General features: G+C 39.0%; 2 protein-coding genes across 2 annotated transcripts; both read left to right on the top strand.

Annotated features, from left to right (window-relative positions):
• Positions 1–377: 377 nt before the first annotated feature.
• Positions 378–4805, top strand: LOC114571097 (bile salt-activated lipase). Its single transcript, XM_028601891.1, has 11 exons — positions 378–443; positions 808–955; positions 1100–1219; positions 1303–1500; positions 1625–1755; positions 1907–2014; positions 2136–2250; positions 2996–3182; positions 3330–3533; positions 4205–4414; positions 4524–4805. Exons 1-11 carry the CDS (start codon positions 378–380, stop codon positions 4702–4704), a joined length of 1668 nt encoding a protein of 555 aa, XP_028457692.1. The 3' UTR covers positions 4705–4805.
• Positions 4806–7301: 2496 nt separating this feature from the next.
• LOC114571059 (bile salt-activated lipase) lies at positions 7302–13431 on the top strand. The gene is made up of 11 exons (XM_028601837.1): positions 7302–7472; positions 7922–8069; positions 8215–8334; positions 8455–8652; positions 8828–8958; positions 9408–9515; positions 11199–11313; positions 11923–12109; positions 12260–12463; positions 12859–13068; positions 13193–13431. Exons 1-11 carry the CDS (start codon positions 7335–7337, stop codon positions 13359–13361), a joined length of 1728 nt encoding a protein of 575 aa, XP_028457638.1. The 5' UTR covers positions 7302–7334; the 3' UTR covers positions 13362–13431.
• Positions 13432–15375: the final 1944 nt, after the last annotated feature.

Raw genomic sequence — 15375 nt, 5'->3', positions numbered from 1 at the left:
TAGTTCTTCATGTGTCATAAGGAAATACAACCACATAAACGCCAACAATGTGTTTGAGAGAAAGAAGGGATTACTGAAATCTGCACTTTTCCTACTCCCAATGTCCACTGAAAACTTATCTCCCATGTTTACAAGCCAGAAAAATCCACCTACATTTCTGTTTGATCACCACGTGTTATTTTGATGAAGTTGTTTGAGGTCATCCATGTGAAGTATTGAGGAAAGTGCTGTTGACACAAGGTGGTTTAAAAATGATGTGTTATGTAATAGTGGAAAAAGCGGGCCCACTGACTGAACACTGGTCAGATGTTGTTTAGGGGAGGGGTCTCCTGTATAAAAGTCTGGTTGACAATCAACCCGATTGTCACAGTGTGGTCATGATGGTGAAGCTGGGGATTTTGGTAGCTGTTGCAGTGTTTCTGGAGACGGTCTCTGCGGCCTCTGTAAGTGTCACAAATGTTATTTTAGTATATCCAAAGAACCATGTGTTAATATTCTCCATTCAGTATTTAAAAAAGTGAAATACTTCCATAAATTAAGCTTCTATTCTTAATTAAGAAAATATGATTGAGCCGTCAATCACTGATGGGTATGTTGTATTGCATTTGATCAAAAGTCTTGTCTGTGTCACATACATTTTCTAACCATTTTATTTGCAACAAAGCATTCTTTAAATTGCTACAGTGTTGCATGACATTTGAAAATGTTTCCCCAAACATGCCAAAAGGAAACTGAGAATGCAAATCTCACCTTACTACCATTTCAAGTCAATCTTCTTGCATTTTCTTTGTGCTTGATTTCCTGTAGCTCGGGGTGGTGTACACAGAGGGAGGTATGGTGGAGGGTAAGAACATTCGTATTGGCCTTTTCCGTCGCATGGACGTCTTCAAGGGGATTCCCTTTGCTGCCATCCCTGGAAGATTTGAGAAACCAAAGCGTCACCCTGGCTGGGACGGTGAGTAGTCTGATTTAACTTATCCCCCCTTATCTTTTAACTAATTGAAGTATTGAATTGAAAAGGTTTTTATAATGTGTCATGAAAACATACATCATTGCCCAAGTCCTACTCTGCTGTTACACCGTGTGTGTCTCTAATCAGGTATTTTGAAGGCCACTGAGTACAGGCCGAGATGCATTCAGGTGAACATGTTGATGACTGACACCAGAGGAAGTGAGGACTGTCTTTACCTTAACATCTGGGTTCCTCACGGCAGCAAAGGTAAAGACTGAGAGAAGCCTACAGTGATTCATCCATATCAGATCTACACTCTACAACTGGCTCTCCTTGTCTCTGTCTTGTAGTGTCCACTGGTCTGCCGGTCATGGTCTGGATCTATGGGGGAGGCTTCCTGGCTGGGGGCTCGATGGGTGCTAACTTCCTGGACAACTATCTGTACAGCGGGCAGGAGATTGCAGACAGAGGGAATGTTATTGTGGTGACACTGGGATACCGTGTGGGCACTATGGGCTTCCTGAGCACTGGAGACTCTGACTTACCCGGTAGGTGCCAGCACAGTGACAAAATTCAACCTAGACAATGTTGGCCTGCCTGCCATTATTATAAATTGTTCCAATAAATTAATAATTTCAGCCGTGATTGAGTGAAATGTTTGATCCGCGTCAGGAAACTACGGCCTTTGGGACCAGCATGCCGCCATCGCCTGGGTGAACAGGAACATCCGCTCGTTTGGAGGAGACCCTGACAACATCACCATCTTTGGAGAGTCTGCCGGCGGAGCTAGTGTCAGCTTCCAGGTGAGAAGCTTTTTTCTAGGTGTCTAACTCATTGTGTGAAATGATAAATTGATGATATATATACACTATAAAAGGTAAAAGAAATTCACAACTTGTCAATATGAATCTAACTTCATTTATATATAAAAAAATATATATTATCTGCCCACAGACTCTCACTCCCCACAACAAAGGGCTGTTCAAGAGAGCCATCTCCCAGAGCGGTGTTGCTCTTTGCCCATGGGCTGTTAATAAGAACCCACGCAGGTTCGCTGAGGAGGTACACAGCAGTTTTATTTCTTCTATGGAACTTTTAACATTTTTTTGGAATAGTTAATTTAAAGGTGTATATAATCCCAGGGCTGGCAAACAATTAACAATGATTTGAACTCCCTCCCCAGGTTGCTCTAAAGGTCAACTGCCCCACAGATCAAAACATGGCTGCCTGTTTGAAGATGACTGATCCTGCTCTCCTTACGTTGGCGGGCTCTCTCAGTCTGTCCAGCTCACCTGATCGTAAGGACCGCACGCCACATAACCACGTTTACATTTTCATTTTAGACATTGTGGTGCTTTCTACCAGAGGAATGTCATGTCAGGAAAATCATCTTGTTACGCCCCCTTCTTCTGCAATGGTTTAATGGCACCCCACTGGAGGAATTGTGCTACTACAGGATATATTTATTAGATTATATTTACCTCAATGTCTTCAACTCGTTATGTTCACAAAACAGTAGTGGATAGAAACACATATTAGTTAGCATTTTCTTTTGCAGATTTTCGATATTAATTTAAAAATGTATCTATATTTGGATGGACATTTGGCTGGTCAAACAGAAAGTGACCTCACACTGCCTAAAAATGTCTTCTAAAATTTGTGCTTGAACCAACTGCAAAGACTACACCCAATGGCTGACTGACCATCAACATGCGTTTAAATTATGCAGTGCACATCAGTTTAAATGCTCCCCATACTGTAGTGGATTTTGATGGCACTGATGTGTTTTAACTAAACTAGCAATTTTGATTGATTGGCACTTCCATTCCTTTCATATTAAGAGTTTAGATTTATATATTTATATAAAGAATAAATTACCAAATCACCGTTGGTGCACAAGTGCCACGCAAGGCTAAATTCCTCTAGCTTGTTCTTTTCAGACCAATAGCAGATACAGCATATGGGAAATTAAAATGCCAGTTCTAAAAGAGACATAGTTAGTACTGTACATAGTAAGTGTCTGGTTGTGTCTGTCTCTGTCAGACCCACTTGTATGGAACCTGTTCCTGTCTCCTGTGATTGATGGGGACTTCCTGCCGGATGAGCCTTCCAAACTGTTCCACAATACTGCTGCCATCGACTACATCGCTGGAGTCAACAACATGGACGGACATCTGTTTACTGGTTTAGATGTTCCTTCAATCAACTCCCCCCTGGTGGACACCCCTATGTGAGTTTAAGCCATTTGATCACAGCGTAACTTGAAAAGAAAAGGGCAATTGTGAATGGATCTACCAAGAGCAACACTCTACTTTTGTTAGAAGTGCGTTGGTATGGCGTTTTATCAGACCTCATTTTCAAAACTTCCTGATTGCAGTGACGATGTGAAGAGGCTCCTGGCTTCTTACACTAAGGAGAAGGGCAAGGCTGGTTTGGACAACGCTTACTCCACATACACCTCCACCTGGGGCTCAAACCCCAGCAAGGAGACCATCAAGAAAACCGTTGTGGAGATTGGAACAGACTACATCTTCCTGGTTCCTACTCAGGCTGCCCTCTACCTTCATGCTGCCAACGCCACGTGAGAATAAGATCTTTCTGTACAGATGTTGCTGTCAGTTTATTTGCCCTTTTGTACCACACTTTGCTTTTAGAAGGTGCGGGATAAAAACAGGACGTAACTTTTCTTTACCTCAAGGGGGTCAACCGTAGTACCCTAGGAACATTTATATAAAGATGCTTTAAACTTGCTTGGAAGTAATTCATCAAATGGAAAACGTTTGATCACCTTTTGCGTTTTTCACAAAATGAGTTCCTTTATTTCCTTATGTTTTTTTTTAGTGTGTCACATTAGCTTCTTAAGTGTGGATGAATTTAAATCAAACTGTAAAGCAGAAGCCAAAAGTTATGGAAGTGTGACAGTTTGATACATTAATTAATAGAATTAGAAACAATTTTGTTATATAGGCCTAAAAAATCATTTTATTCAGCAGTTTAACTTTATTTTTCTAATTATTAAATGGCATAATATGGCAAAATGGAATGATAATTGTATTACATATATTTGATTGCATAATTTAAATACAATTTAAGTTAATTACTTTAAATGGCTTTTTGTGTATCAATTAATGAATTCACTTAATAATAATAATAATAATAATAATAATTAATAATTATTATTTTTATCACACTCCATCTTTATTTAGCTCTGTTTGGTGTAGTCATCCCTTTTCTCTCCTTGTCTTACCAAAGAACTGGCCGTACCTACTCGTACCTCTTCTCTCAGCCCAACCGTATGGGGGGCATTGGTAGGCCCTACCCCAGCTGGATGGGAGCCGACCACGCTGATGACCTGCAGTACGTGTTCGGAAAGCCTTTCTCCACACCACTGGGGTACTGGCCTCGCCACCGTGACGTCTCTGGCTACATGATCGCCTACTGGACCAACTTTGCCAAAACTGGGTATAAACATAAGAGAATCACAGAAATAAAACCAACCGGAATCAAACATTGGAATAGAAAACTAAAACTGCCTCAATTCATATGCCCTTTTCTCTGGTTATGTCCACAGGGACCCTAACAAAGGAGAGAAGGTGCCCGTGACCTGGCCTAGATTCACCAGCACTGGACACCAGTTCCTGGAGATCAACTCTAAGATGAACAAGGACTATGTTGGACAGAAGATGAGAATGCGTTATGTGCATTTCTGGTCTAGCATCCTACCCAACCTTCCCATATCCTTTTCAGAGTAAAGACTGTGTGCAATCACCTGTGCACCTGAAATGTGGACCTAAAGACCTGAAGTATTAAATTAGTATTGGTTCATGAAAAATAAATTAATGACGAATACAAATTATATGTCCTTGGTTTTATTTGGTTTTTATTTTATATGTTTTAGGCCTTTCTAAATAGAATATGTAGTGCTAAACATATTCACTTTGCATGGAACCTGGGTATTTGGTTCATGTGGTTTTTGAATGATAACAGATGCAAAGTTAATACAATTTTGGTATCAGATCTTATTTAATGATTCAAAACATCACTGGTGGTGCAGGAAATATATGTTAACTTCGCAATACAGAATAAACAAAATAAAAAAATAAAAAATGATCGATTTATTTTTTTGATATTCAGACTGCACTGCCATGGTACCAGCTCACCTGCATTAGCTAACGCTAATTACAGGTAGTCTGATTTAAACAAGATTATAAATGCTTGTCAATGACAAGGTGACATGATAGAGGAAAATAGGATGAGGCAGAGTTGAAGATTTCTATTAGTTTCCTGAATCAGGACAGAAAAGAGCTGGACCAGCTTCAAAACGAGGCCTTTAGAGGTTGTTATCACTGTTATGACATGGACACTTGACAAAGAAAAAAAAGGTGAGGCTGTTTTTAATTTACTCAAGACACATAATTGAGATTATCGAGAAGATTAAGTTAAGGTTATGCAAGTTTGACTTAATGTTAACTAGCTAATGTTAATTAGCTAACATAGGCTAAGTTATCTTATTTAGCTTTGTTAGCTATAGCTAACGAAGCTAAATAAGATAACTTATTGTCGTTTGTCCTTGCTCCAACCATGAATTGGCTATTTTCTTCTGTTACACGTAATTTCATACAAGGAACAGGAATTAAACTAGGGCTGGGCGATATGGACCAAAAGTCATATCCCGATATATTTTGGCTGAATATCGATATACGATATATATCCCGATATTTTTTTTCCGCAAAGTGAGAGCAACTGTTCAGTCAAAGTCAAAGCCAAATATGACATGTCACAAGTAGTTTCATAGAAACCGGCTATTTCAGTTAACAGTTGCAAAATCAAATGAATAAATAATAAACAGATTATATATATCTATACAAAATATCTTCACATTTAGATTTTTGATAAATAATCATCAGTAATGTGGATATAATGACTAAGTGGGTAAAGGCAAATAATAGAACAGTTACAACAGTCTGATAAGTTCAGAAAATGACATCACTTTACTGTAATGCAGCCTTTAAAACCAGGAAAAGACACTTATGGTCATATCACGATATTACGATATCCAAAATCTAAGACGATACCTAGTCTCATATCACGATATCGATATAATATCGATATATCGCCCAGCCCTAAATTAAACTTTGTTTTATTTGTAATATATGATAAAATAACTAGGTTGGGACAGCCAGCTAACAGCAATTTAACACATTTCAAAGCCAGTATAGCTAGACCGCTAACATTAACCTGTCTGCTGACAGTTAGTAGATACATATATATATCCTGAGCAGTTAGAAAATTAACTGCAAACAGCTTTGTTTTTTTCAGCAATTCTGGAAATACTAGAGGAAGTCTAGTAGAAGAATTTGTATTAAAAAGGTGCTACCAACTTATTGTCCACACATAATCTGGTCTCTGTGAATGCAATTAGACTTGTCTGCCTTTTAACCATGTTAAACCCAGGAGAAACAGAAAATAAACTTTTGTGAATTATACAGTTACTTGCATAAAGGAACTGTTCAGTAGCCTGTTGTTATACTTAAAACTATTACAAACTGAACACAACAATACCCCAACAGTAGGAAGTCAATGCCCACATTAAGTTTTATTAAGTTTTAACACTAATAATTATCTCATATAGCTACCAATACAAGACATTTATGGTGTACAAAAGTATTCCTGAAGTTGGTTGTGTATATTACTTACACACTATACAAATGTGCAAAATGTTATTGAAAATGTAAATGTTTTTTTGTAATTAAAAAAACAACAGTAATATGCATACATTATCAATGTGAGAAGTGTACGTATAGGGATTTCCCAATCCTGTTCCAAATTCTCCTGTTTTATGTTGTATTTTTGTCCTACAGTGTTTATAATCTAATATATTCTAATCTATCGACAAGAAGCATCTGTGTTGTGACAAAATCTAGAAAAAATCTAAAAATCTAGGTCAAATACATTTTTTTTAACCAATAGGAGCACTTCAGATGTGCGGGGTTATTTCTGAAGTTTTATCTAATCTCAAACCGTGTGTGATTAACTAATCTGTGAATCGTTCCACCTGTTTTTGTGAGTCAACAGAAGCATATTGCCTCCTTATGCTGGGCTTTCTCTCGTCCGTTTGTTAATTGGCCTTAATATGTGGACATCTACACTGTACTGTATGATCTACATTTTACTCCTAATATCAAAGAAGAAAACAACATTCTTATAGCCTTGTAAAATGCATATCTACTTCTGTGTTGACATCTGGCATTGGGTGTTGATTGTCATATCTTGCTTCACTCAGCAGATGGCATGATTTACACCAGGCTGTTTCCCATCAGAGGTTTAGTCCAATCATTGACACAGGATGACAGCAGGGGTTATAAGAGGTTATATATAACACATGTATACAGCTATGCATACCTTTCATTCACTTGCAGAAGGGCCTGGTGAGGCATTCGCTGGTTTCTGGACAGCCATGGAGAAACTGAAGGTTCTGTTTGCTGTTGTCTTGTCTCTGGGAACGGCCGCAGCAGCCTCTGTAAGTCTGTTTCAATAATTGTAATTGAAAGCATACACAATTTGCATGGAGTAAATCTGTTACTGATGGGATGTGATTATTGTTAAAACTGTGTCTGCCTTCCCTTATAAATAGTTCACTTCATCCCTGTCAAATTTCTCACATGGGAAATTCTAACAATGTTTCAAAAATGCAATTTCTCAAAAGCACATTCTGTGTACAGTGACAAGCAACAACATTAAGAAATTATTCCCATAACATTTTATAATGCATCAAGGGGAAAATAGGCTAAAGGATATGTTCACAATTTTTCAATACAGGTCTTTAATGCGCACACTATGCACTAGGTTATCTTTTTTACGATGCCACGATTAATTTTTTTGAGTTTCATTTCCTTTTCTTTACTTTTTAGGCAATACTGTTTTATGCTTTCATTGAAGTTGAAAGCTCTTTTCTGATTGTGTCTCTAGCTGGGCGTTGTGCAAACAGAAGGTGGCGGTGTTCAAGGCCAGAATATCCGCCTCGGTCTTTTCCGCTCCGTAGATGTTTTCAAAGGAATTCCCTTTGCTGCCAAGCCTGGAACATTTGAGAAACCCAAACCTCACCCTGGCTGGGATGGTGCGTTCACACCCAATCTGACCAAACAGAGCTGAACATTTGACTGCATCATTTGTTCTAGAAATCTGAAAAATCTGTGTAGAAATCTCTCTTCGGTGGCAAAATCATCACTGCAAAGAAATGATCAATATTCTTTCATCCGCAGGTATACTGAAGGCAACAAAGTTTGCTCAGAGATGTCTTCAGATCAGCATGCTCCAGACTTCAAGTTTTGGTAGTGAAGACTGCCTCTACCTCAACATATGGGTTCCTCACGGCCAAAATGGTATGGCTTTATTTCTTTGTTTTGTTCTTTTATATGGATGTGAGAATCATTGATGCATTAGTTGTACTTAAAATACCCCCCAAAAATAAAAAATAAAATGCTTCTCTTTTTTACCCAAAGTGTCCTCAAATCTCCCAGTCATGATATGGTTGTACGGAGGAGGCTTCATTGTCGGTGGTTCTATGGGGCCAAATTTTCTCAACAATTATCTGTACAGCGGTCGGGAAATTGCAGACAAGGGCAATGTTATTGTGGTGTCTGTGGGATACCGTGTGGGCACCCTGGGCTTCCTCAGTACAGGGGACTCTCGCTTACCTGGTAAGGGCAGTGGATGGAAATTGGTTCTTCTACCTCCTATCAGCCTCGATGTGTTCTTTACATTCAATTACTGGAATAAAGTGGGGTAGTTCTTAAAAGCATTGTGGATGCTTGTGTGTCAGCAGATTTGCCTGTATTAAAATGCTTTTGACTCAAAAATTTGTAACCACTTCAGGAAACTACGGCCTTTGGGACCAGCATGCCGCCATCGCCTGGGTGAACAGGAACATCCGCTCGTTCGGAGGAGACCCTGACAACATCACCATCTTTGGAGAGTCTGCAGGTGCAGCTAGTGTCAGCTTCCAGGTGAAAGGGTTAGGGTTTGGCTTAGTGTCCTGTATTTTCTTTTCAACCTGGACCCTATTTTCCTAAGCATTTGTGTCTGAATGACTATTGTGAACAACAATCCTTGAAATCGGTCCAGTAGTGAGAACACTGTAACCGGCAGCCGCGAACCGGGCTGCAATGTAAATCATTTTTTGATCCCATTTGAATTGAGCCAATAATTACACAAATGATGTTTGTCAATTTAAAAGATTGCAAGCGAAGAAAGTACCAGTTTGTCTTAACTGTCACTATATCGTGACAGACAGCAAATATGACAAAAGTTTATTTTTACAAAAGTTACCCGCTGAACCTTTTAATGCAGCCATTAGTTACAATAAGTGTCGAGGCCTGAAAATGTCATGCAAATAGGCTAAATAAATCCAACTACATTTAATAATTGTATATTCCTTCTATGTCTTCCTACACAGACTCTCTCCCCCCACAACAAAGGGCTGTTCAAGAGAGCCATCTCCCAGAGCGGGGTTGCCTTCTGCCCCTGGGCACTGAACAGGAACCCACGCAAGGTGGCAGAGGAGGTATGCCAATGTGACATATCATGGAGCCATCTACACTGCTGACAGGAAAAAAGTCCTAATTTTTCATTTATAGGGTAATTTATATTCATAATAGGATTCAAATACACCTGAATTTCCCCTCTGGGGATCAATAAAAGACTTATATAATCTTAAATTTGTAGAAGGGGAATTTTGCCGAAAAAGACATAGGCCCGAAGGCTGACATATCTGACTCCAATTACTCAAATTCCTGCGTATTCGTTGATAGGACTTACGGATACCAAAACTCAAGGATCAACTCTGAGACGATAGATTCAGGTTAAGAAAAGTTTACTGAGTCCCAGCAGTTAAGTTGTAATCACATATGTGGGTTCACAAAAGACACTAAGTATCCCAAGCTATAGACAAAAGAGTCAGAGCTCAGGTTAGCAAAGTCTCTGTCCAACAATTTTAAACAACTTTCTCATTAAATGATGACAATGTAAATCCTTCTTTTGTCCTCAGTAGATTGTAGAAATACAGACTAATCCAATAGTTTCACATCCAAACCTGGTATTAGGTATTGGAAGTTAGACATAAATAACATCTGGTGATATATTGAATCTTTACTATGTTACATACGTTCAATATTAAAATTACATATACATTGCTACATGAACAACGGCATGCAGTGAATTTCTTTTTTTAATTAGCTTTGTAGCTAAATAGGTTGACTAACTTGCTAGTGATGCTGTTGTGATCTGTAATCTGCAACAGGCCAACTAATCAAAGAGGCCAGACAGAGCGCTCATTTCATTGTCATTTACACCAAATATCAGTGCCAATAAAAAAGTATTCACGCCGTGTGGAAATGTTCATGTTCCTGGTCTTTTTCTATTGATAAGCAGGTCACACAGAATCTTTGGATGTAGAATTACGCAGAATTTTTGTAGATTTTCTGCAAATTAAAAAAAAATAAAAAAATAAAAAAACACATCTCATCCCCAAGCAGAAAAACAGTCCGCTAAATTCCGCAGATTTTCATTCTGGATCACTGCTGAAAAGTGTAAAAATTCAAATCTGCAAGATTCCGTTTAGGCCTGTTGATCAGTGTATACAAAAACAAACAAGAAAACTTCCACAGGGCTTGAATAATTTACCATTTTTTGCTTCCCGATACCGATTCCGATACTTGAACTTGCGTATCGGCCGATACCTAGTACCGATCCGATACCAGTGGGTCATATATTTTATTATGTTTTAACAGCTGTATACTACTATCTCTGTATGGATGGGATATGATTTCTATCTTTGTTGTCTGTCTGGCTCAGTTTAAACTCTTTGTAAAACATGAACAAACACAAATGCCCCAGAACTTTCTTTTATTTTCCAGTTTGACAGTCAGTTATAACGGAAAAAGAACATAAATAAACTACTTTAACGTAGTTTTTCTTTAGGGCTTTATTACGTGGTATTGGATCGGTGCATAAACTCCAGTACTTCCCGATACCGATACCAGCGTTTTAGGCAGTATCGGAGCCGATACCGATACTGGTATCGGTATCGGACCATCTCTATTGTTAACTATAGCAGCCTTTTCTACCACCACTCGCTGACTCACTTGCTGTTTTGTTGATCAGTGGTGGAGAGCTGAAGCACTTAGTTTAGCTGCGATCAGGCATTCTGCCAGTCTACTTCCAACCTGCTTTATTCCCATGTGTTCAGGTTGCAGAGACCGTCGGCTGCCCCACTGATGACAGGATGGAGGCCTGTCTCAAATCAACTGATGCTGTGGCTCTCGTCATGGCTGCTCCCATCATTGTACCAGGCTCACCAGACCGTGAGCATTATTTTCCTTCAAACTACTTTATTTAGAATATATATAATAAACACATGTAAATAACCAATATTCACAAATTATGAAAATTGTGCCGTTGTAGTTAGGTCTAGGGTGCCTTTAAGCATGGGCCTATTATGCGACAATAGGCCCCTGACATTTGCGTCATATATTTGTGTCACTTTGTAATTGTTTTCGTCTTGTTATATTTTGGTCTGTGGTTGTTACGCCCCTCTATGTAGTCATTTAGCATCTCTTTGGAGTTGTTTTGGGAATGTTTGTAGTTATTGGGTGTCTCTTTGTGGTTATTTTGAGCCTCTTTGTAGTTGCTTTGTGTCTCTTTGCCTCTTATCATAGTTGTGTCTCTTTGTGTCAGCTGTTTTGCATCTCTCTATAGTCTGTATGTGTCTCTTCAAGTCCCATTTTGCAGGTGTGCCCAGTAGGCACATTCAGTAATCCAGCCATGCTCTTATGACATTTGGTCATAATCCATCTTAAAGTACAAAATAAAGTTATCACAGTACAATTGCACAGCATTATTGAGCTACAACTGAGCTAATCATGCTTTACATACAAACCACCAATATATGAATATATGCCACTTTCTCTCAGATCCCGGTGTGAACAACCTGTCTCTGTCTCCTGTTGTCGATGGAGACTTCCTCCCTGATCAGCCTGGCAAGTTGTTTCACAACGCCGCTGAAATTGATTACCTTGCAGGGGTTAATAACATGGATGGACATCTGTTCACTTCGAAGGACATTCCTTCCCTTGGTGACAAGAATCAAGACACTATAGTGTAAGGCTAATCCGTCTTCAGAGATGTTTTGTTGGCCCACAGCTTTAAAAGTTAAACAGTGAAAGCTAGAGAAGAAATTTGGAGGCCAAAGACAGCAACGTGGCAAAGTCCTTTTCCTTAACGGAGCTCTCTACCTTATTTCCCCTGCAGAGAAGACGTAAAGAGGCTCCTTGCTGCTTATACCAAAGAGACGGGGCAAGCTGGTTTGGAGATTGCCTTTGCAGAATACTCGTCCAACTGGGGATCAACACCCACCCAGACCAATATTAAGACAGCTGCTGTGGATATTGGGACTGACTACCTCTTCCTGGTTCCTATACAGACTGCCATCTTCCAGCATGCAGCTTATGCCAAGTGAGGCCAACTGCTTGATTTCTTTGCCTTCAAATATCTTTTAGTTGCTATTTTAAATGTAGAACGCCAGACTTTCATTGAAACCTCACCTCGCGTTATTTCAGAATGAGACTTTGTCATCTTTCCATAATGTGGTCAGACACTTAGAATACCAATCTGAGCCTGTCAGTTGCAAAAACAGCAAATTAGTCACTTAGACACACAGGCATGGGGAAATAGGGTCCAGGTTGAAATAAGACTGATATTTCCCTTTAACATTAAGGAATTTTTAAAATACACTTTTTATACACAAGGTTGTTTTTTCTTTTGTGTCTTTGAACGGTAAGGGCAACGTTTGTGACTGGCGTAATCAGATTGTTGCCAATTGTAATGCCGGACATATACACACTAAACAGGTCTGGCCGTACCTACTCCTACTTGCTGTCTGAGCCCAGTTTATTGGCTGGACCAGGCAAACCCTACCATGACTGGGTGGGAGCCGATCACGCTGATGACCTGCAGTACGTGTTTGGCAAACCCTTTACCACATCAAAGGCTTATGGGGACAGACAGAGAGACCTGTCTGGCTATATTATTGCCTACTGGACTAACTTCGCCAGAACTGGGTAAAACACTTTGCATGCATGTGCAACTTTGTAACATTTTAACAGCTTGAGGATTATTTTACTACAAAACTAATGGATACTCTACACATCTTCCTCTACTTATTTATTTTTAAATTTTTTACAGAAACCCAAACAAAGGAAACCTAAAGGTGCCTGTGACTTGGCCTGAATTCACCAGCACTGGACAGCAGTTCCTGGACATCAATGCTAAGATGAATGAGAGCTCCATTGGACAGGAAATGAGGCAGCGTTTTGTCCACCTTTGGACCAGCACCCTTCCCAGTCTCCCATAACATGCTCAGTGATGCATTTTTGTTTTCATTTAAAATACACCAAATGTACAAATAAAAGAGTCCATCCATCCATCTTCGTCCGCTTATCCGGTTTCGGGTCGCGGGGGGAGCAGCTCCAGCAGGGGACCCCAAACTTCCCTTTCCCGAGCAACATTAACCAGCTCCGACTGGGGGATCCCGAGGTGTTCCCAGGCCAGGTTGGAGATATAATCCCTCCACCTAGTCCTGGGTCTTCCCCGAGGCCTCCTCCCAGCTGGACGTGCCTGGAACACCTCCCTAGGAACACCTCCAAATAAAAGAGTGTGTACAATAAACCTTATGAGTTAAAAATAGATCTATCTGAGACTTTTTTTTAAATAAATGGTTCAACTTGAATACCTACCTAAAGGGGTAGCCTTTATCGCCAGTGGATGTTTAATGAGTCAGCAAAAGAGTTTGTCTCATAATAAATAAATGATAAGATGTGACACAATCTCCCACCCACATCATATGAAGACCTTAACATACTGCAGCCATCAGCCCTCAATTCAAAATCCCAAAAAATGAAAGCTTAAATAAGGTATGTAGTTGAATGTGATTTAAAAAGTCACTTGATACACAGCCAATCACAGCCAAGTAGAAACAAACCCCCACCAGCCAAATCAAGACTGAAAGCACTCAGAAAGAAATTACCTCTGCTTTGAGGCCACCCATTTCTCTAAATGTGTTATTTTTTTAATAATAATAAAAAAAATAATGTTGAATCTGTATTTGGATTCAGATCTTCATTAACAAAACATATTGATACAGACATGGATTACATCTGCTAGATGTTAATGTTAATTTATTTTCCATACATCATTTTCCTGACAGAGTGGTATTAGGTGTTTGACAATGTGCCACATGAGAGTAGGATTTTCTCCAAATCTACCTGCAGTGACATACAGATTTATATAAGTCTTAGTGGAAAACATGCCCTCTAGTGGGGGTTCCTCATATTATGCTTTTTGGCTTTTTCCCTTTTCTTTATTGTGTTACATATCTTTTTTTGTGCATGTAATTATGGAATGCCGTTTTATTCAATATTAAATAAATGAATAAATACATAAATAAATAAATACACATGCCTTTGAAATACATCGTGAAATAAATAAATGAGGCAATAAATAAATACATAAATAATTAAATAAATGTAAATATTCATATACAAATGAATCAATTAGTTAAATATATTAAAAGGTTTTACTTTTAATTATTTCATGTTACTTTTAGTACTTAGTTACTTTTATTTCAAGAGACTTTTATTTCATAAGTCCACATTTATTTATTTCTGTGGACTTTTATTTCCTAATGCCACATTTATTTATTTCCCTCTCTATTTATTTCCAGTTCTTATATGCAAATCAGGGGGCTTGGCTATCTCTCACATTCAGAACGGAGCAGCACGACCGGCAGTCACCTATTCTGGGGTAACTATACCACCAACTACTGCTCAACTGACGGAGCACCACGCTTATGAAATAAATGTCTGTTGAAATAAATAAATGTGGACTTATGAAATAAAAGTCTCTTGAAATTAATAAATGTGGACTTATGAAATAAAAGTACCATGAAATAATTAAAAGTGACCGGATTTGGGCCACTTTTTCCTGCAGTGAACATAGTCTTTGTAACACATGTTATAATGCTCGCCTAGCTGCTAGCGTGACACGCCCTCATACTTCTGACTGGCTAGTAGTCCTTACCTAGGTACTGCGCATGTGCGACTTCCAACAAAGATGGAACAGAAGTGAAATGTCTCACTATTTAGCTAAAACAGAGAGCTCAACACACAGGGGGAAAAGAGGAGCTGCAGCAATGTGCAGTACAACAAAAATATGGTGTTTTTTGAAAATTAAACCATGTAAACCTATTCCGGTACAACCTCTAAATACAATTATGAACCTGAAAATGAGCATAATATGAGCACTTTCACTAATTGATGCACTCTGCTGTAACTTTGTCAAGAGGGAGAGAGGAGGGAAACTTGTTAAGC

Source organism: Perca flavescens, chromosome 16 (assembly GCF_004354835.1).
Source record: "Perca flavescens isolate YP-PL-M2 chromosome 16, PFLA_1.0, whole genome shotgun sequence".
Lineage (NCBI taxonomy): Eukaryota > Metazoa > Chordata > Actinopteri > Perciformes > Percidae > Perca > Perca flavescens.
Note: the sequence above shows the minus strand (reverse complement) of the source record. Positions and strands in the feature narration are given on the sequence as shown.